Source organism: Cucumis melo, chromosome 7 (assembly GCF_025177605.1).
Source record: "Cucumis melo cultivar AY chromosome 7, USDA_Cmelo_AY_1.0, whole genome shotgun sequence".
NCBI lineage: Eukaryota > Viridiplantae > Streptophyta > Magnoliopsida > Cucurbitales > Cucurbitaceae > Cucumis > Cucumis melo.
Genome location: NC_066863.1, coordinates 8,379,683 through 8,402,294, shown reverse-complemented (window position 1 = coordinate 8,402,294; position 22,612 = coordinate 8,379,683). Strand labels below are relative to the sequence as shown.

General features: G+C 31.7%; 1 protein-coding gene across 5 annotated transcripts; it reads left to right on the top strand.

Annotated features, from left to right (window-relative positions):
• Positions 1-7,913: 7,913 nt before the first annotated feature.
• On the top strand, positions 7,914-13,239 carry LOC103487576 (uncharacterized). Of its 5 annotated transcripts, none has more exons than XM_008445920.3 (4): positions 7,914-8,337; positions 8,426-8,515; positions 12,531-12,608; positions 12,950-13,239. In XM_008445920.3, exons 1-3 carry the CDS (start codon positions 8,095-8,097, stop codon positions 12,603-12,605), a joined length of 408 nt encoding a protein of 135 aa, XP_008444142.1. In that variant the 5' UTR covers positions 7,914-8,094; the 3' UTR covers positions 12,606-12,608; positions 12,950-13,239. The 5 variants fall into 5 exon arrangements, with proteins under 5 accessions (XP_008444142.1, XP_008444141.1, XP_050943494.1 ...); XM_008445919.3 differs by lacking the exon at positions 12,950-13,239 and adding an exon at positions 10,574-10,673 and having other exon boundaries at positions 12,531-12,612; XM_051087537.1 differs by lacking the exon at positions 12,950-13,239 and adding an exon at positions 10,574-10,705 and having other exon boundaries at positions 12,531-12,612.
• The last annotated feature ends 9,373 nt before the right edge of the window (positions 13,240-22,612 follow it).

Genomic DNA, 22,612 nt, shown 5'->3' with positions numbered 1-22,612 from the left:
CTAAGAAGTTTCCTTGAGGATCATCCAGAAGAAATACTTGAAGTCACTGCATGTCATGCTGCCAGCATAGTAGAAGTCGACAACAATTATGGATCTTCTAAAGAAGTCAACAATTCAAATGAAATTAATCAAAGGACCTCTGTCTTTGATCGTATCAAGCCTTCAACTACTCGATCTTCAGTCTTTCAAAGATTGAGTATGGTCACGAAAGAAGAGGAAAACCAATGTCCAACATTTATTTACACTCGAACTTCAACTTTCAAAAGGCTGAGTATCTCCACATCAAAGAAAGATCGACCTTCAACATCTGCTTTTGATCGTCTAAAGATGACAAATGATCAACAACAAAGAGAGATGAAATCTTCGAAGGCAAAACCATTTCGTGAAGAAAATGATGACGATAAGATTCACAGTTGTGTCCCGTCACGCATGAAGAGGAAGTTGTTTGTTGACATAAATACAGAAGGTTCCTTGACTGTGAAACCAAGATTTATTATCTTCACCAATCCTACAAACGAAGGAGATGAACAAATTCTTGTTGAAAATAAAAGCTGTTAAATATGCAAAGCTCCTTATTGCAAGAGCCTAAACTGCATGGTGCTCCTAGCCCACAAGAGATTAAAAGGTGAATGGCAAAAAAAAAAAAAAGTTGAACTACGTTATGACTTGATCCCTATGTTATAAAAAAAGGTACGTAGGCAGCTTAAAGTTCACTTTAAGTTCAGTCGCACGTAAAAAAAAAAAATTATTCTTCATTGTGATGATGTAAGCACATAGTAAATGATACGTAAACAGTATAAAATGAAATTCAGGAGCAGTCACACCAGAATAAGAACATTCTCATCACCATTCAACAAATTCTTATATTTACAAGAATACAACTAAAGAAAAAAAAAAGAATGGGGGCAAAGGGGGCAAAGTTAAAGCCTCCACTTGAAGTTTTTAAATTCTTTGCGTGCAGCGTTCAGGCTCTTTTGAACCGTAGCTAGCGCCTCGGTGGCCTCTTTTGTGACAACAGAGATGTTTAATTGTCTACTTCGTAAGGTGCAGTTTTGCCTCTTCTCCAAAATGTTGACCAGCGAACTCTACTCCTCTTTGATATGTTGCAGACAAGGGTCTTTCCATGTGTTGTGCCCAAGAGAATCTTCATCTTCATCTTCTCACATGTATTGCAGCTGAGAGATTTATCATCTTCATCTTCTTACATGTATTGCAGCCGAGAGGATCTTCATCTTCATCTTCTCCCATGTGTTGCAGCCGAGAGGATCTTCATCTTCATCATCTCAAATATGTTGCAGCCAAAAAGATCTTCGTCTCAAGTATATTGTAGCTGAGAATGTCGTCGTCTCGTGCAACCGAGAAAGTCGTCATCTCATATATATTGTAGCCGAGGATGTCGTCGTCTCAAATATGTTGTCGCCGAGGAGGTCGTCCCCTCAAATATGTTGCAGCTGAGAAGATTATCGTTCTTAAATATGTTGCAGCTGAGAAGATTGTCGTTCTTAAATATGTTGCAGCTGAGAAGATCGTCGTCTCAAATATGTTACAACCGAGAAGATCGTCGTCTCAAATATGTTGCAGCCAAAAAGATTTTTGTCTCAAGTATATTGTAGCCGAGAAAGTCGTCGTCTCATATATATTGCAGCCGAGGATGTCGTCGTCTCAAATATGTTGCCGTCGAGAAGGTCGTCCCCTCAAATATGTTGCAGCTGAGAAGATTGTTGTTCTTAAATATGTTGCAGCGAAGAAGATCATCGTCTCAAATATGTTACAACCGAGAAGATCGTCGTCTCAAATATGTTGCAGCCAAAAATATTTTTATCTAAGTATATGGTAGCTGAGAATGTCGTCGTCTCGTGCAACCGAGAAAGTCGTCGTCTCATATATATTGCAGTCGAGGATGTCGTCGTCTCAAATATGTTGTCGCCGAGGAGGTCGTCCCCTCAAATATGTTGCAGCTGAGAAGATTTTCGTTCTTAAATATGTTGCAGCTGAGAAGATCGTCGTCTCAAATATGTTACAACCAAGAAGATCATCGTCTCAATTATGTTGCAGCTGAGAAGATTATCGTTCTTAAATATGTTGTAGCAGAGAAGATCATCGTCTCAAATATATTACAACCGAGAAGATCGTCATCTCAAATACGTTGCAGCCAAAAAGGTCGTCGTCTCATATATGTTGCAGCCGAGGATGTCGTCATCTCAAATATATTATCGTCGAGAAGGTCGTCCCCTAAAATATGTTGCAGCTCAGAAGATTGCCGTTCTTAAATATGTTGAAGCAGAGAAGATCATCGTCTCAAATATGTTACAACCGAGAAGATCGCCGTCTCAAATATGTTGCAGCCAAAAAGATTTTTGTCTCAAGTATATTGTAGCCGAGAAAGTTGTCATCTCATATATATTGCAGCCGAGGATGTCGTCGTCTCAAATATGTTGCTGTCGAGAAGGTCGTCCCTTCAAATATGTTGCAGCTGAGAAGATTGTCGTTCTTAAATATGTTGCAGCAGAGAAGATCATCGCCTCAAATATGTTACAACCGAGAAGATCGTCGTCTCAAATATGTTGCAGCTAAAAAGATTTTTGTCTAAAGTATATTGTAGCCGAGAAAGTCGTCGTCTCATATATGTTGCAGCCGAGGATGTCGTCGTCTCTAATATGTCGCCGCCGAGAAGGTCGTCCCCTAAAATATGTTGCAGCTAAGAAGATCGTCGTTCTTAAATATGTTGCAACAGAGAAGATCATCGTCTCAAATATGTTGTAGCTAAGGATGTCGTCGTCCCATATATGTTGTAACCGAAAATGTCATCATCTGAAATATGTTATAGTCGAGAAGGTCGTCGTCTCAAATATGTTGTAATCGAAGATGTCGTCATCTCAAATATGTTACAACCAAGAAGATCGTCGTCTCAAATATGTGTAGCAGCCGAAAATGTCATCGTTTCAAATATGTTGCAGCAAAAAAAGATCGTTGTCTCAAATATGTTACAGCTAAGAAAATCATCGTCTCTAATGTGCTACAGCCGAGAGGATCATCATCTTCATCTTCTCACATGTGTTGTAATCGAGGAGATCATCATCTTCATCTTCTCACATGTGTTGCAGCCGAGAGGATCTTCATCTTCATTTTCTCACACACGTTGCACCTTAGAAGATCTTCATCTTCATCTTCATTTTCAATGTAGCGTGGCCAAGGCATTCCTCATCTTTATCTTCAATGTGGCGCGACGCAGACAATCATCATCTTCATCTTTAATGCGGTATAGTAGAAACGATCATCATCTTCATGGACCATCATCTCTATCTTCAATACGGGCACAACAGAAATGATAACCATCTTCATCTTAAATGTGGTCATCATCCTTATCTTCAACGTGACACAGTAGAAATGATCATCATCTTCATCTTTAATACGACGAAACAAAGGCGGTCATCATCTTCATCTTCAATGCGGCGCAGTCTAGGCGATCATCATCTTCAATGTGGCACAGACGATCATTCTCTTCAATGCGACACACACGATGATCATCTTTAATGCGGCGTAGTCGATCTTCATCTTCAATGCGACACAGTCGAGTCCATCTCCTCTTGGTTGATTTCTATCAGAACTATAAGGTGTCAAACTCCAGAAAATCATCATTCTGTGAAGTAAACCATCGTTCTGCAAATGAAGTTCGCCAGAAGCAAGTTAGCGCTGATGATATCATCTTAGAGCAAAGAATATATAAAAGCAAAGTAGACGGAGAATGGGGTCGAGGAAGCAGTAGGGCGTCATGATAGAGTTGCATCGTCTATCATGAACAAACCCCAGACATCAAGGAAGCAGCAGGGCGTCATGATAGAGTTGCATCGTCTATCATGAACAAACTCCAGACGTCGGTAAAGCAGTAGGACGTCATGATAGAGTTGCATCGTCTATCATGAACAAACCCCAGGCGTCGATGAAGAAGTAGGGTGTCATGATAGAGTTGCATCGTCTATCATGAACAAACCCCAGACGTCGAGGAAGCAGTAGGGCGTCATGATAGAGTTGCATCGTCTATCATGAACAAACCCAGACGTCGAGGAAGCAGCAGGGCGTCATGATAGAGTTGCATCGTCTATCATGAACAAACCCCAGACGTCGATGAATAAGTAGGGCGTCATGATAGAGTTGCATCGTCTATCATGAACAAACCCCAGACGTCGGTAAAGCAGTAGGGCGTCATGATAGAGTTGCATCGTCTATCATGAACAAACCCCAGGCGTCGATGAATAAGTAGGGCGTCATGATAGAGTTGCATCGTCTATCATGAATAAACCCTAGGTGTCGATGAAGAAACAGGGCGTCATTAAAGAAGCAGGACATCAAGGAAACTTCATATATACTTGCATGAGACTAAAAAAAAAAGTCAACTTTGGTATAACTTCAAGTTGGTGCGAATCTAAAAAAAAAAAAGAGAGAAAAAAAAACAAGAAAAGAAAAAAAAAGTTTTAAAAAGAAAGTAACTAAAAAAAACTTGAAAAAAAATGTTAGAACAAAACAGTTTAATAAAAAAAAAAAAGAAACAAAGAAAAACCTTTTTCTTCTTCCTCCCTCTTTGACAATAAATAATGTGAATGTTGTGCCTCTTTGCACCATAGCCTCACGTATTTATAGGGACTAAAAATAAATCATATCTAGGATTGTTGAGATTTAACATTTAAATTGTTGAGATTTAATATTTAAATTGGTGAGATTTAACATTTAAATGGTTGAGATCTCCATCCAAAACATTTAAATTGTTGAGATCTTCATCTAAAACATTTAAATTGTTGAGATATTCATCTAAATCTTAAAAAAAAGTTTTTTTTAAATCTTGGAGAAGTTTGAGATTTTATTTATTTATTTATTTATCTTTTTCTTCTTTTTCTTCCGTTTTCTGGAAAATATGTATCTATATATTCTATACAAATAATAATAATTCAAAAGAGGAAGATATATACATATATATATTAAATTAAAAAAAAAAAAGAATGATCGTCATTCATATACACATTTTTATCTTTCTTATTTCTATTATTATTATTATTATTTTCTTCCCTTTTCTTCTAAATATGTAGAAAATATAATAAAATAAATAAATAAGTACTAATTTTACCTTCCCATTTCTCTTTTACACAAAAAAAAAAAAAATTAAAACTAACATTAGAGTCAATAATAATAATAAACAACTTACATCCATGAATTGGCAATATTCCAATTTTATTACTTTTAAGCGTCAATCTTCCAATTACTATTTAAAAATAATAATAATAATAAATTAATTAATTAAATTTCACATAGTGTTTTAATCACTCATATCCAAATGCATAGTGATTAATTTGACATTTTTGATGGGAGCCAAAATCAAGAACAAATCGCTTGTATTTTTGATCTCAGATTATTGTTTTCGAAATTCATCCACTCATGCAGGTGTACGAATCTCGAAAAGAGGGCATTTGTTGAGCAATAAATTTTGGCCAATTAAATTCCGCCACGTCATCACAATAAATATTGTGATAATCATAATTTGATTGGGTTTGGATAATTAAGTTTTCTTGTACCTGATCTAATTAAGCCCTAAATATAAATTAGGGCAAGAAATAATGGACCAAGCCCGTCAAACAATTGGGCCTGGACACGAACCCAACAAGCAAATGGGCCCAAGCCCAGAGTGTCATGTGGGCTCAAGCCCAAGCCCAATAAGCAAATGGGCCAAGCCTAAGTCCAACAGACAGATAGGCCCAAGCCTAACAAACAAACAGGCCCAAGCCCACTTAAAGCCCATAAAATTTCTCTATAAATAGAGACATCTACCATTCATTTGGGGGGACTTTTTTTGATGGAAGAGAAGAATCGAAGTTGACCTTTTTGATGGGAGAGAAGAATCGAAGTTCTGAAGAATTGAAGACAAAAACTTCTGAAGACTCTCAAGACGTGCAAGTTATCATCAACCTCGAAATCAACCTTCTGAAAGATCGAAGACTTGGAAGATCAAACTTTCCTTGAATTCCCGAAGATCGAAACTCGAATTGACTTGTAGTTACAACTTCTTGAAGATCGAAGACCACGAAGTTTTAAATTTTACTTTTTGTATCCGAGAGAAAGAATCAAAGGAGTAAATATTAGAGATTGTATCCACAATACATAAATCAATACAAAGTTCGATTCCACGAATTAAATTTCGCCCGAAATCTCGTGTGAATAGTAATTATTTCAATATATGCGGTATTATCAAAAGTCTGTCAAGTGTAATTAATTGGTGATATACAATCACTATCATAAACTCTTCATAATATTTGGGGTTTAACAATTTTGTTGAAGATTAAAACAACTTTATTCACTTTTTTTAATTTCAAAATAACCATACTATATTTTTTTTATTGGCTAAATCCCAACTATTCTTTTTTAATTTCAAAATAACCTTGAATCTTTCGACCCTTGATAATTTGAAAAATAAAATTAGTTTTCTTATTAGCTCTTAATATTAATTTTTTTAATTTGAATATTTAATTTGGAAACTAAAATTAATTTTCATATTAAGATCTTAATTTATTTTTTAAATTTTAATTTTTCTCTAACAAAATAGACTAAGATATTGTGTTCTTTAGATAAAATCTCCCAAATTCTATCTACATTTTATTAATTAAATAATATAAATAATTTAAAAAAAAATCAACTAAAATTTCCCTAAAAAAGATAAAGAAGATGCAACTTTTGTATCTTTGTTCTTCCGAGTGAAGGTTTTTGTTCTTCCACCCCAAACGTGATTGCAGGTTGTAGACTTGAAAATCAAAGATGGAAGATGAAAAATGAAGATAGTATTTACGTGCTTCAAATGTTTATATTATTCTTCTTGAAAATGCATGATCGATGAAGTTGAAGATGAAACTGAAACTTCAAATGGAATGGTAACTTACAAAAGGGAGGGTGGAGATTCGGGTTTGTCCTCTTGATGGAAAGATTAGGATTTGTTCGCTTGAAAAAGATGGGAGACAAGGAAGATGGAGAATCTAAAAACAAAAATGGAAAATGCATATCATTGCAATGGGTCTGGAAAATGGAGATAAGGGTTCTAATTTTGATTGAACAAGTATGTAGATGTAATTATGTTTCTAACATTTATTAAAGTGTATTTATTTTATTTTAGCTTAAGAAAGTAGCTTACACTTATGTGTATAGGGGGTATTGTGTTTTTGCAAATTCTTATTTATTGTATTTTTTTTTCATTTTGCCATTTTTGAAAAAAAAAAAACGATTTTGCTATTTTTCAAAATGACAATTTTAAAATTGCTTTTCTTCTAGTTGACCCTAAATTTATTGTGGGCAACATCTCACAATCCACTTTCTCTTGTGGGTTTTTTTGTCTTTATCAAATGACAACACCTAGCCCACTGTTATTGGATTATTCAACAAAATATTTTTTCTACCAACTTTGGTCAAAGGATAAAATGGTCATTTGATTAAAGTCAAACTTGGACTTTTCAAACTAAAAGTCAAAATTCTGATTCTTTACAACTTTGTCCATCTTGACTAATTTTGATATCTCGAGCATGAAACTATATTCATTTTTTCAAAATTCAAATCAAAATGTATGAGCGATCAAAGTTTGACTTTTCAAAGTCAAAAGTTAATATTTTGACTTTTTAGAATTTTGACTATTTTCATCGTTTATGAGCTTTAGAGATGAATCTGCATTCATATTTTTAATAATTAAATATCATTTAAACATAAAACTCTATCTCTAATATGACAATCAACAGTTATATCACATATAATTGTTGGTTTCTCTCTTCTCACCTAAGAGACTATGTTAATATTTACATGACAACTAAAAGACTATGTTTGCTTGACACATGGTGGATATTAAGAGACCGTGTTTGATTGATACATGACGGTCACTAATATTTCATCTTGATATTTATAATAAACACGTATAATTTTGTTTAAGTGAGCAAAGTATTGTGATAATAATAGGAATTATTATTTGTCTAAAAACTAAAATTTAATGAGGTTGATTGATTTATTTATGTTTTTGTGAGGAGGTGGGGAATTTGCAGTGGCAAGAACCAAACTCCGAAATTGGAAGCAAGAATGATATCTACAACTGCTGCGAGAATAGGGCGACCTTCTTCTTCACCTTTATCACTACTCTTGAAACCTCATACTTCTCGCCCGATTCTGACTCCATCTGCTTCATTTTCCTCTTCTCTTCCCTCTCGCAAACTCATTCTCTACTCCAAACCCGGATGCTGTTTGTGCGATGGCCTCAAAGAGAAACTACACGCCGCCTTTCTCCTCTCCGGCCCCGATTCTCTTCACGACGTCCACTTACAGGCACTCGTTTTTTTTTTTTTTTTTTTTTTTTTTTTTTTTTTTTTTTGTAAGCTCTTCAATTTCATTTCTTCTGTTTTGTTTCAAGCAGGTGAGGGATATCACTACTAACCCTGAATGGGAGAGAGCTTACCAGTATGAGATTCCTGTGCTTGCGAAAGTCCGCTCTGATGGCTCGGAGGTTGGTTCTATTCATTCATTCTTGTTAATTCTGATTAGCACCACCCGATATTTTGTTTTTGGCGGTTATTGCTTATTCGGAAAGGGGGTGTGTCTATTTCAGATTTACGGAGCTCTTCTTTGCGCTCCTATCTAGAATTGTGCTTATGGATTTATAAAATGATCAATTTCTTGTGCATTGATTGTTTTGAAATCGTTGGCTTGAGTTGTACTGAATTTTCTTTATCCAAACTTCTGTGGTACTATGTCAGTAACCTCTTGTTCTTGCTTGTAACATTCGAGTTTGAGGTTCCAATGAGTTGGTCACCTCAGCTTCTGTTCTCACTCAATTTATTTTGGATCCAGTTGGGTCTGTGATCAATCTAATAAGGTTTTTATCAACATACTGGTAATTGTTTTCAATTGGCTTGATTCAATCATTTCTCGTCCTATTTTTATAATTTTGTTTACCAACTGTTTTAAGTATTTTGTTTCTTAGGTTTGTCTCTCCTCATTCCGTCTAGCGGGTATAATGTTGAAATTAAGCCAGCTGTAGAGTGCCGAAAGTCATTTAAGTGTAGAAAGATTAAAAAAATTATAATTAAAAATGAAAAGAAAAATACTGCAATATAGCATCCTGAACCACTGAATAGTTAATGTCTTTAATGAAGATTTGGCTATGCTGATCTCTACATTGAAGTTTTCCTATAAAAATACGTTTCTTTGGTGTCTGAAACTGAGACAGCCGGGGTTGGCAGTTGTTTGTGCTACGTTGTAGGAATCAGTATGGGACCAAAAAGTGTTTAAATCTTAATATTGTTGTCCCGTTTTATTAGAGAAACCTAACGATTCAATATGATATGCGATGGAAGAAGTCTTTGGCGAATGGCTTTGATAAAAGCTCATTTGGGTCTACATTACTGATAAACATGACTTGAATACCAGTGAATCAAAAGGGCTTTACCGATGATGGCTCGTTGAAAGGATGATCACATTTGAATGAACTCAATAAATTTGCACTTATATGTAAATCTTGTAAATTTTCTGAATTACCTGACATCTTAAACTAAAGAATTGGGTTGATAACATTAATACTATCTGTTGTTAAACATGCAGAGGCCCATTCCAATCGAAACTTCTATGTGGAAAAGATAGGTCCTGACAGAGAAGCCTCTTATACTATCAAAGTTGCCCATTGCTACTTCTATTTCCATTTTCTGTGCTTAAATTTTCTGTAAACTAAGTTCGCTAGAACTACATACCTTCCTGGAACCCTTAGTATGAGCCAAATTGTTTGTGAAATTTCTTTCTTAGAGATAAAAATATGAAACAAGCTATTGGAAGGGTTTTACTGTGAACTGTCAAAAACAAAATCACAAACAAGGTGACCATATGGTGAAGAAAAAAGCAATGTATATGAAAATGCAGGTAATTTAGAGCTTCATACATTCTAAATATTTTCTCATATTGGTTTCATCATTCTGTTAGTACAGCAAGTTACCATTTGGAAAGTTCTAAGTAGTGAATGTAACTTGCTCTTAACCATCCTTCAACCAATGGAGGTCTATGGACGAGATTGGTTTTGCACTTAAGCGGCAACTATAAGGATAATGAAGCAAAGATAATCAACAAAAAATGTCGAACTATTCCTTTCTGGTTTTTGCTGCAATGCTAAAACTTTATAACCCTTCTCTCTGGGCTTTGGGATTTTCCTCCTGAGGAGTTGTCTTACTTGTGTTCAATTATTCTCACACAACCCTTTTCTAGTATGGCTGAGTGGTAAATGTTGCTAAATAGGCATTACTGAGAGGGTTGCCTTTTGATTTGCCTGATTTAGAAGAAAGGGCTATAATCACAAAAATCAGTTACAAATGGAGACGAGAGATCTTATAAGGCAACTAATATGTATCTCAGTTGGCAAGAATCAAAGGAAAATGATATAATCACAAAAATATATGGAACGAATATGGCATAACTCTGCAATTTTTTAAAGCATATGACTAGTCCATTTACGCTATGTCATCATGAAGATAGCTCAACAGTTCAGAAATCTCAAATCTCTACTTCCTTGAATTTATAGGTTCAAGTTTCCACGCCATGTGTAGTAATATGGCCAATGGATTTACTAAAAGTGGAAATATCAGAGTACTTATTTCCAACTGGGCATCTTTCCTAATGAGGTAGCATGCTTTGTGGGGATATGGAATTATTGGTACATTTATAACCTTGTTCTTCCTTCTCCAAATTGTATATTGAATGTCACTTATTTTACCATGTTCATATCTTTCCTGATCCTTTTACGCGGGAAAGGAAAGCTGCACGTTCCTTTGGGATATGTTGATTATAAGACATTGTATCTTTGTTCATTTTTTCTTTTAGGTTTTATGTATTCATGGATATTTTTATGCCGTGCTTCTTTTTGCTTAGGTCCAATGTCTTCGTCTTTTTCTGCCTACTTTCGGATTCTCTTTATATGATGCCTTGCCTTGTACAATTTGTGTTTGTGTTGGTTTAATTTTCTTTCTCCATCTTAACGTCATTCCAAACTTTTTGAACATTTTCAACATGAAGATTATTCTGTGGATATATTGTCTTTTCTTGGAGTTCCTGTATTATTTGCCATATATTGTCGCTATTTTATTGTTGTTATATGGCCTGTAATGTTTTACGATTTATGATAACCCAAGTACTTAAAGTAACCATGTGATTAGCTTCACACGCTCTTATCTACAAAAGGTTCTCTTTTAAATGAAAGCATTCTTGGTTAACATTCCTTTGATGTTTGACCTCTAACCCCCAAAAGTAGCTAGAATTCTTGTACTTGCAAATGTCCCACGTGTGATAGCAGCAGATTTACGTCTGTTTTCTTTTCTGTAATTTACTAAAGCTGTCACATTTCATGTATTACTGCATTTCTATTATCTCGTAAGAGATATGCAAGGTGAAAAATCTTGGTATAGTGTATCAATTGTACTGTACAGCTTTTAAATGCATGTTTTTTAGTGATTTTGGAATTGTTATAAAACCACTTTTGTCATGTTGGAAATCATTTCGAAACATGTATATAATCACTCAAAATTAATCCTATATTTTATTTTATACTTTTGAATATAATTTTTCTTCGTGGAGTAGGAGTGATTTTGAAAATGACAACTGTTTTTAACCACTTCAAAATCACATCCAGAATGTTGTATTATAGACTGGTTTTGGTATCCAGTGGAGCTCAGCTCAAGGATAGAAATTTGGCCTGCTATTATCCTCCTCAAAGATCATGACAAACAGATGTTCATTTTTTATATGTAGAAAAGACATGTATCATTTTGTTAGGTACTAATATTCTCTGTTTTTCTATTTAATTTACTTGACATTGGAGATATCCAGAAACATGCAGAGTTCTATCAAATATCTGTTGCTTTTTCTCTCTCTTTTTTTTTTTTGCCTTATACGTCTATCTCGAGTAGTCCTTTTCAGATAATACTTGGTTACGCAGACGGCAAGTTAGCTTATTAATCTAGGCACTGTTATTTTTGTGCACTGTTCTCAAATTTTGGTCCCGGGAGATTTCCTTATGTTATGTCATGAACTACTAACATTACACTTGAAACACAAAAGCAATCACAGACAAATACTTACTGATCCTGACTCATTGCTCACTGATGGATGTAGATTCCCTTTTTGTATTATTGTTCATCTTTTGACCCAATTTTCATCGAAGGAAACTTGCTTTAATTGATGGAATTCTCTTTAACACCAGTGCCACGTGTCGAATGAGCCAAATTGATGTAATATTTGTGTTAAAAAAATCTTCTTAGACTCTAGAGATTTCTGTCCTTTCATCTTTTCCCCCCTCGTTTGGGTGCTTTTGCTTGGCTGAATATTTTTTCATAATGCTAGACACATTGATTCCCTTTTTCTGTGCAATTAAATTATTCCTGACTCTGAAGTTCACATAGAAACTTTATACACTTTAAAACACGTTCTTTTGAATATTCACATCGATTTACCTTACTAATTAAAAAAATGTACATTTATGTCAGGAAGTGCTTCCTCGGCTATCTCCTCGTTTGGGGGTGGAGTTTGTTCAGAAGAAACTGGCAGCTGCCTTACAGTAGGAGGCAAGCATTATTGTTCTTTAATTAAAATTCTTATCTCCACACGCTGTGTTGTAATAAAACAAATTATAAATATTTTATTCCATAACTTGTGATAAAAGACAAGGGCCCATTGATATATCGTGTGGCTTCTTTTTCTTCACCAAAAAAAATTAATGTCGTTTTCACTTTCTACAATACCATATTTGACTCTGTTCTCTTTGCATAAAATTATTGACCACCTATTATCATAATCTGTTCAATTACGCCATCGATTCCCACTCTTACATTCTTTTATTAATTAATTACTTTCTTTCTTTCATTTTTTTCCCCTGAAAGTGACAAATCATTCATTTATGCTTCAGAAAGGGTTTGCAAAAAAGGGTGGCGGTCAGGGAGGAGAAAAAGTGCAGAAAAGCAGAGATTTTGACCTGGTCAAAAGTTGCAAACTTGAGCAAACACAACACTCATTTGAAAGTTTTGTACGTTTCTCATTTCCACATGATTGCTAGAGTTCCAAACTCGTAAGTTTACTCAACCTCTCTTGGGTTCATTGCAAAAACCTCTCTTTTCATTTTTGTTGTAAACTTATAATTGATCTCTTCTTAATATTGTGACAACTCAAAAAAGAAAAGGCTTTAGCTATTTGATTTGACCTTCTAAGTTCTTTCATCTCTTTAAAGTTAAAAAAAACAATGATAGTAACTAATAGTTCTTGTCATGAAGACGATTCCCTTGACTTCCCGCGTGATCTGTTTTAGTAATCCTCAAATTTTACTGTTAGATTCTGTTTGTTCTTAACCATTGATTGATTCTCCATCTCCCCATGACAAAGGAATTTGTGTACTGTTTTTGAAATCACATTCAAGATTTGCCTTGCCACTCAAGCTTTTTAGGGTGTCTTGCTTTCTTCCTTTGTTGCATCTCTCACTAGCTTTACTATCATCAATCAATCCATGAAAACACTTGCTGCCAAAACAAAGGCGCTTTTGCCTTCTTTTCTGTGTATTTTGCAATGACAAGGTTTCATTTCATTGATCTCTACAGAAAACAAACTTCAATTCTTCTCTCTCTCTCTCTCTCTCTCTCTCTCTCTCTCTCTCTCTCTCTCTCTCTCTCTCTCTCTCTCTCTCCCTCCCTTTTAAGAAAAGGATAACCAAACTTTGTGTCAAAAACTTTATATAAATGGGGTCTCTTGCTTTTGAAGTTGTTACTTCTTGTTTTACTCAATCAAAGTTTGTCCAATAATTTATATTAGATTCCTTTAGCACTTGGGATTTGTAATTTAATGGCAACTTATTTTGGTTACTTTCTCTTTTAATCCTCACTTTATAGCAATCTTGCTTTCTTGAATTATTAGCACTCAAATATAAATTGCATCTGGTATTATTATGTATGCCTTGTTTGGCAGAACTTTCATAAAGTTTCTTCTCCTCTTGTTTTTAATATATTTTGGGTATTTGATGTGTTACTCACAAAAAACAGCTGCTTAAATTAATCATTCATGCATAACAACCGGGTCAATGGACGAATGATTTAAAGTTGTGAATAATTTTGTTTGGACTTTAGCACTTTTTAACTAATTGGAATTTGGAAATGTGAGGAGGCATCTTCATATTGTACCTTTTTTTTTTTTTTTTTAATTTTCCTTTCATTTTTCCTTCAAATTGTACTTGGGGATATCAGTCTTCTGATTTTCTGATCCTGAAGACATGTCCCCTGCGATCATTTCTAAAATTTTCTTTTCCTTTGTTACAACAATTATGTGGCTGGGTGATTGAAAGTTGTGCGACTCAATTACTACCGCGCTTAGCTTGTTTAGCTAAAGCTTTGTTTTATTTGTCGAAGAGAAGAAAAAAGTGAATTTGAATTACAATATACACACTTAATAAAGACATTTTATTGTAAAATTTGGGAGTTCTAACTTCTAGAAATGTTAGAAATTAGACCTCTAAATGAACCAAATTTACAATTTCTGTAATTACTTAAGTTGAGAGTCCAATAATAACTTTTTTCTTAAATAATAAACATCAAGGTAAGTTTGAGAAATTAAACTTGAGGGTATAATACAACGACTATATGAATGGTTCTTTTCAAGTTGGCATAAAAGGTAAAAAAAAAGGTTTCCCTTTAGTGAGAGGAATTAGAATAAAAATGACGAGCAAGCAGTACCAAATGGGTAAGAAATGTTGCTTGAATCAACGAGGCTCAACTTCATAGCCTATGTTAATAAAGAAAACTGTAATTGTATATAATAAAAGATAGGGGTATCTTTAAATATAATAATAAATCAAAATATTTATAAAATATATTTGAACTTCATGGTCTATCATCAATCATCGAAATTTAATTATATTTTATAAATATTTTTATCAATTTTATTGTTTATGATAATTTTCTAAGAAAGATAAAATATTTTGCAGGGGTCATTCCAATGATCTGATCAATAATTAAGCCAATAATTAAGCCAATCAACTAGTATAATTTTTTTTAGGGAAATTGTATCAGATTGACAAATTCTTTTTAAAAAGCAACCCATGGTATCTATTTTTTTTTTTTTGTATATTGCAATATGATAATTAATTAGATATGTTATAGAGCTATCAACTTTTAAATTTGTTATTTTTATAATTTAGAAAATGCAGTAATATAGATCATAGTATTATAATTTCTTTTTGCTATTTTTGTAAATATATATTTTTAATTAAAAATATATTTTTTTCTACAATTACTCTAAAAATTTATGTGAAATTTTTTTAGTTGATAATCTTAGGTACTTATGAAGACCATTTTTTATTTATGAAAAGTAAAATTATAAAAACCACTTGTATTCTCTTTTTTCTATTAATTTTCTTTTAATGTTTTCAAAAGTTTTGAAAAGAGAAAAACTATATTAAAAACTGAATTTTTCCTTTTGTTTAAAAATTGATTAAGAATTTAAGTATTTCTCTAACAAACATGTAAAACCATAAAGGAGTGAGAGAAAATAAACATAAATTTAAAAACAAAAAACAATAATCAATAAAACATGGTTAAAACGTTTAAACAAAAAAATAAAAACAAGGAAAAGTAATTTGTAGAATTGTTTTGCCTCATTTTCACGTATCATTAACTTTTTATCCCTTCTCTCTCTAATATTCTTATATTTTATTTCAATAGCATTTTTATGTCCTTTTCTCCTTTTTTTTCCTTCTTCTTCTTCTTATACTTATAATAATAATAATAATAATAATAAACATAGAGTGCATGGGAATTGGGACCTAAATTTCCATTCATGACGCCATCATCATATTCTCTTTCCTTTAAAAAAAATGAAATGGACTTCACAATATTTAAAAAAATGAAACATTTGTATGTCAAAAGTAATCGAAATTAAATGGATGGGTGTGTAAAAATGGTATAATTAAGAAAAATAGTAGTTCCATAATGAATCTGGCCAACAAATCACGAGATATATGAGTTTGATTGAACTTTTATACTGCTCTTTTATCCGGTTGGTTTGTGATATGAAACGTTGTTTAAAAAAACCAGGGGTACCCATAAACACAAAAACATTGTTTCTGTTTTCTATCAAATATTTGTTTAATTTAAACTTCTCAAATTTCAAATTTGTATTCGGGTGTGAATTTAAGAACAAAAATAGAAATGTGTTTATACAGAGCAAATCTAGTAATGAAATAAATTCAAGATTAGGACATTTATATATATGCATATATATAAATGAAGCCCGAGACCTGAAGTTATAGTTTATTATAATCTAATAGAAATAACCAAAGCATACTTTTAGGATTCTTTTGTGACAATATAAACCCTAGAGAAGATTGACAATTGAGAAAAAGAGATCATTTTTCAAAAGAAAAATGATTTCTTTTTTAATTTGTAGAAGAATAAAAATAAACACTTAATGGAAAAGGAAGTATGGAAGCTTTTAGAATCAATTGTGATGCAATAACCTCATTTCTTAAATAATTAAACAAAAAGAAATAAAAAAAAAAAAGTGTTGAAAGAATAAAGGAACGACTTAATTATTTGAGAGTTTCTTCAATTCATTCATTTTTCGAATCTTCAAAACATAAAACCCAATTCTTTTATAATATTTTTTTGATAACTTTGATTTGTTATTTTTGCTTTATAATATAATATAAAGAAAAGAAATGATACTTACCATGGATATTGCTCACCGTTTTTCTTTTTAATTTTTTAGTACAAACAGGGTGGGATTTAAAACGAAGACCTTTATATATTCAATTACATATACATATTCAATTACATATAGATACTAGTTAGCTAAGCTTTGATTGCCTTCCTCGTGGATTTCGAATTCATTAAAGGAAAAAGATTTGTTATGAAATGTGAAATATCTCTCTCTTGATATTTTTTTTTTAAAAAAAACAAAATTTTAGATTTTATCAATAATAGATAATGCTTATCAATGTATTAATAGATATTAATAAAAATCTATCGATAGTTAAAACTTTAAAACATTTTGTAAATACTTTTAATAATTTTATTATTTAAAATATGCTATTTTATCAAACATATTGTGAAATAAAATTTGAAATTAAGGATGCCAAACACAACATTCTCTGTAACTTTATTTAGTATTGCTTTTTTATATATTTTGAAAAGCTTTGAAGTCAGAGTTATTAAACATCTATACTCTTAAATTAAGTAAACTTTTATTGATGAGTGTAAGGATAAGAAATGATTATATTCCAAATATATATATATATATATATATATATATATATATATATATATAATGTACAAATATATGACAATTATGATTTGACACTTTCAATTTATGATTTGACATCTAATTTTAAAATCTACAACAAATATCAATCTAAACCAATAAATTATGGAGTTACGTAAAATTGTATTAATTAATTTAAACATTAAATTTGATAATTGTATCAGTTTAAAATTTAATCTTACATAACATTTATAAGTTTATTGAAATAAAATTGATATAATTATATAAATAGTTGATTCATTTATAAAAGTTGAGAATATAAACTAATATAATTATTAGGTTAATGGTATATATATATATATATATATATATATATTATATTATAGAATGATAATTTGTTTGTGATTTGACATAAGTAATTTGTGGACAATCCAAATCTATTTGTTGAGCACTACAATAACCAGAAAAGGAAAAGTACAAGAAGATATATATTGCAATAGAAAAGAAAAACTGTGGAACCTTATTTTTCTTTAATTTGAAATATCCTTTATTTATTTATTGTTGGTTAGAAAGAAAGCAATATATTATCCCCAATCATTTTTTTTAATCTAAAAAAAATATAAATATAAATATATATATATATATATATATATAAAAAAGAATTTAAGGAAATGATTTAGTGAGGTGTCCACTGTCTACCAATTATCCTGTTATTGTGTTTGAAATAAAATAAAATAAAATATCCACCACATGGTTCCTAATTGGAATCCTAAAATGAAACCACACATTCTCTTACTTTGTTTTTCAAACCATATTTCATTGCTTTTTTCTTTCTTCTACTTTTATAATTTATTGTGATTAGTAGCATGATTTCCCCCCCTTTTTTTTCTTCATTAATTATTTAATCCTCCCATTTTCTTTTCATAAAAATAATACAACATATATTTCTTTAAAAATTCAGAAGAAATATGTTGGATATTTAAATCCAAAACTATACTATATTATTTAGTTTTTAGTTTAAGTATTATAGGCATGATAAATCAAATCATTTCACTTCCTATGTAAAAAAAAAAGTGTTTTTATCCACTAATTTAAGTTACGATTTATTATTCTGGTTGATGTCAAAAAATGGATTATTAATCGTAAAATTTATTTTTACCGAGAGATTCGTTTGAGTAAATATGGGTGTGGAGTCTAGCCACACGCACACTCCGAGACTCAGTTCAGTCTAGTGATTTTGAGTAGATAGGCAATAGATCAAAAGATAGTAGAAAATTCAGTCGTAATGCTTTCGACCATTGACCTTGGTCGTTTATATAATATGATGATTCTAATCGACGCTCGGGTCATAATTGCGCCTCTTAAACTTCAAAAACCGTTGAGCTGATAATTAATGGGTATGTAGATATACAGACCCATGAATACTCCTAACGACTCCCTTTAGTACATTTGGTCGTTTAAAATCAGAACGATTTCACATTTAATGTCTTAGCTCTTCCTCTATGGGTCCTTTGAGCTCTCCTTGGTACTGTCCTTAGAGAAGGAAGGGTGCTTTCCCTTATGGGTCCTCCTCCTCTTAGGAGGTTAGGCTCTCCCTAATGGCCGGTACTCCTTTTGTGAGAACCTCTAGAAGACTATTCTCTCCCATATGGGTCCAGCTCCTTCTATGGCTCCTTTCAGAAGGGTCTCTCTTATGTTTCCTTGAGCTTGTCTTGAGCTCTCTCCTATGTCCTATGAGCTTACTTCTCTTGAATTTACTTCATGGGTCACATGGAACTACCTAAGCTCTACCCTAAGCTCATGGGTGCTTTTCTTGAGCTTTCTCCTAGACTCTTTTTAGCTTCTCTTGAGCCTACCTCATGAGTCTCACTGAGTTGCCTAAGCTCTCTTCAACGAGTGTTCTTAAGCTCTATCTTAGGCTCCTCTCAACTCCTCTTGAGCCTAGCTCATAGGTCCTATAGAACTGTTTAAGCTCTCCCCCATGGATGCTCATGTTGAGCTCTCCTCTAGGCTCATATGAGCGCTTGATCTCTTGAACCTATCTTATGAGTCCACGGAGCTGTCTAAGATCTCCCCTATGAGTGCTTCTCCCGAGCTCTCTCCTAGGCTTCTAAAGCTTCTTTTGAGCTCACCTCATGGGTCTACCAGACTCTCTTTATGCTCGCTTAGGCTATTTCATAGGTTTTTTTGTGTAAGCTAAAATTCATCCACACTACTTCCTAATTAGTTAATTCTTTTTAAACGCTAAAATGATGCCATGTTATGAAACATAAAATCTTCTTTCATAAAATATTTTACAATTTGTCAAAAGATACTTTGTGGTTGAGAATAATATTAATATATAAATAAAATGTTATTTTTTAATTAAAAACCTTGACTATATATATATATATTAATTGATAAATAATAAAGAAAAAAAAATCTCTTAGTACTCTCAACATGTTTTTGTTTTTATTTGATAAAATATATTAATGGAGTTAAATTAAGTACAGATGAATCACTAAATGAATATATACTTAAGGGCTAAATTAAATAAAGTAAGCAAAATATATACATTAATTATATGGAAGTGTAACGTTTAATCAAAAATTCAATGTGGAATAGCTTTTTTATGTGTGTAGTTTGTCGGAATTACCCTTGGGGCAATAATTATATTAATAATTAAATACTTTCAATTATATATAATTTGGATTTACTTTATTAATTACAGCCACACGAACAAAGGTTGGCCACTAATTATCTAATTATTTCAACTTTCAAGTGGGTTATTTTAATGAGTTGATTGAAGTCCATTAATTAATTGACAACTCCTTAAACAATTCATGTTCATATACGTTAATGATTGGTGATTGGGATGATGCTACCACTTTTTTAATTGTTTGTGTATATTGCTGATGTCGTTCCTTTTTCTTTTTCTTTTCTATAATATTTGTGAGTAACTTGCATATACTTAAAAATTAAATAATCTTGCTACAAGTAGATTACCAAGATTGGACGAGATCGATAATATAGAGAGGTAGAAGATCTAGCTATGAACAAAGTGAGCAAAGAGAACTAATGAATTAATTTTGGGGGAGCTCGAAAGATCCTACAAAGAGCTCAAAAGACCTCATTAGTAAACTCAAAAGATTCATCTAGAGTGTGCTCAAATGAACCTTTGGATAGTCTAATAGTATCTTAGGAGATTTGTGATCAAGAAGCGAAACGATAGCTTAGAGGACTCATGAGAGAGTCTAGTAGGGGACTCAAAGGACTCATGGGGAGCTTAGTAGTACCTTTGAAAGATCCATTAAAGATTTTGGAGTAATTGAGTAAGTAACACACTTAGGGGGCGTTAGGGGTGAGGAGTGGAATACCAAGAAGTAAGGAGTTCTGAAATATGTAGAGTTGTAAACTTTTGGAACCTACAGTGTAAGATGTTGATAACGTATAAAATTGATGTTTTTTAGTGATTATCGAGAAGTGGAATACCGAGGTGATAACCTCAACAACACCATTTTTTTTTATAGACACTTGAGTTGTTTTCTCTGTAATACAAATTACAAATAATCTATATATTGGCATCAACAAGTATCATGAAAAAACTAGTTTGATCTTACAAAATATATCTAAACGTCAAAAAAACTCACAATGTATTATTAAATATAATTAGGAGAGGATTGCTATAAATAAAATTTATTTCCTCTAAAACATTAATTATACTCACTGACCACTAACAAATCTTAAGTTCATTGATGATGTAAATAATATATTATCCTTTGGGATTAGGAAGAAAAATTAAGACACACCTTGAAAGAAATATTACATTATTTATATGATAGTGCGGCAAACAATATTATTCGTTTAACCATACTACAAAAGAACAATTAAAAAAATCAATTCAAACTTATAAGTTTAATCAAAATGTCCAATGGATATTCCCTTCAAAAATAACATTACTTATTTTTTATGGAATATATTTTGTTCAGTCTACGTACTATATTATCGAGGCTCATAACTATGTAATATGTTTATTGTTAGAATGATATATATTTTATGTTTGTGTGTAATTTTATAATTTAATTATGGTGTAATATTTATATAAATGTGTTGATTTCAAATTTTTATCTTTATCTATCCATTTAATTTAATTATAAATGATTAAGCATAGTATAAAAATTAAAGTAAGAAAATTAAACTTCACAATGTACATTCAATTTAGTATTTATTATTTATGATCAAGAAAAATATAAATTTTATATATCTCAAATTCAAATGCTAAAAGATCATATACTAAAATTTGTTAAACTAGATGTTCGAAGTGAATAATATAATAGCGTGAATAATCTAAAGATTAATATAATAAGAATTAGTTATCCATCTACGTATCAACTAATTCAATTTCAATAATTGTTAAGTTGCATTGCTACTTATCTAGTAAGGAGTTAGTATCAAAATTTAAATAATTATTTATTATTTGATAAGAAGAAAATTAAGTTAATTAATTTAATAAAAAAGTAATAAAATATTTTTGATGTAGTAGATGACAAAAATCTTAAATTTATCCACAATTGGTGAAAAAAAAGTAGACCCCTTTTAGTAATATTTGTTAATTCATGTTGAGTATTTAATTTGGATTAAATCTTTAGAAAAGTAGTGTCCACTCTTCAAAAACATTGATTAATTACCAAAATAATAATAATAAAGAATAAAATAAAATAAAATAAAATATATATAAAAAAAAAAAACTCCACACAACCAATGTCTTATTGGGTCATTGCTAGGAGAAGCACTAACCCAACCAGCTATATCCTCTTACATGTTTGATGGTCAATGAATCAAAACTCCACTCCCCAAAACACATTATTATTATCATTATATATTATAACAAAAAACACCCAAAATATTTTAAGTTGAAAAACATTAAATATTAGAAAAATGTCCATATATTTGTCTTCATGTATATCCTAATAATAGCTCCTCTTTCTCACCTTTCCATTCCTCCTCAATAATAATAATAATAAATAACAACAATAATAATCATAATAACAACAATAACAATGATGGCATTTTGTTGACATATGATAAATTCACACACATCCGTTATCGTTCAAGCCCTTCGTATTTGTGAGTTGTCTACCAATCCGCTTTCACGATTTCAAACAACTAATTTAACTTGCATTAGAGTTACTTGCACCGATATTTGGTGTTAAGTCAAAACCATATTTTGATCTATCTAAATCAATACATCGAATATATAGATAGTTTTATGAAACACAAAGATTAGTAAGGTTAGAATTTTCTTTTGAAGTAGTTTACTTATTCCTACGGAAGATTATCAAATGAAATTATT

What these genes read in the sequence shown, in the direction of transcription:
- LOC103487576 (XM_051087536.1), top strand. Translation starts at nt 8,095, where the DNA reads ATGATATCTACAACTGCTGCGAGAATAGGGCGACCTTCTTCTTCACCT. An exon ending in TTCACGACGTCCACTTACAG is followed by an intron (nt 8,338 to 8,425) that starts GCACTCGTTTTT and finishes TGTTTCAAGCAG; the next exon opens with GTGAGGGATATCACTACTAA.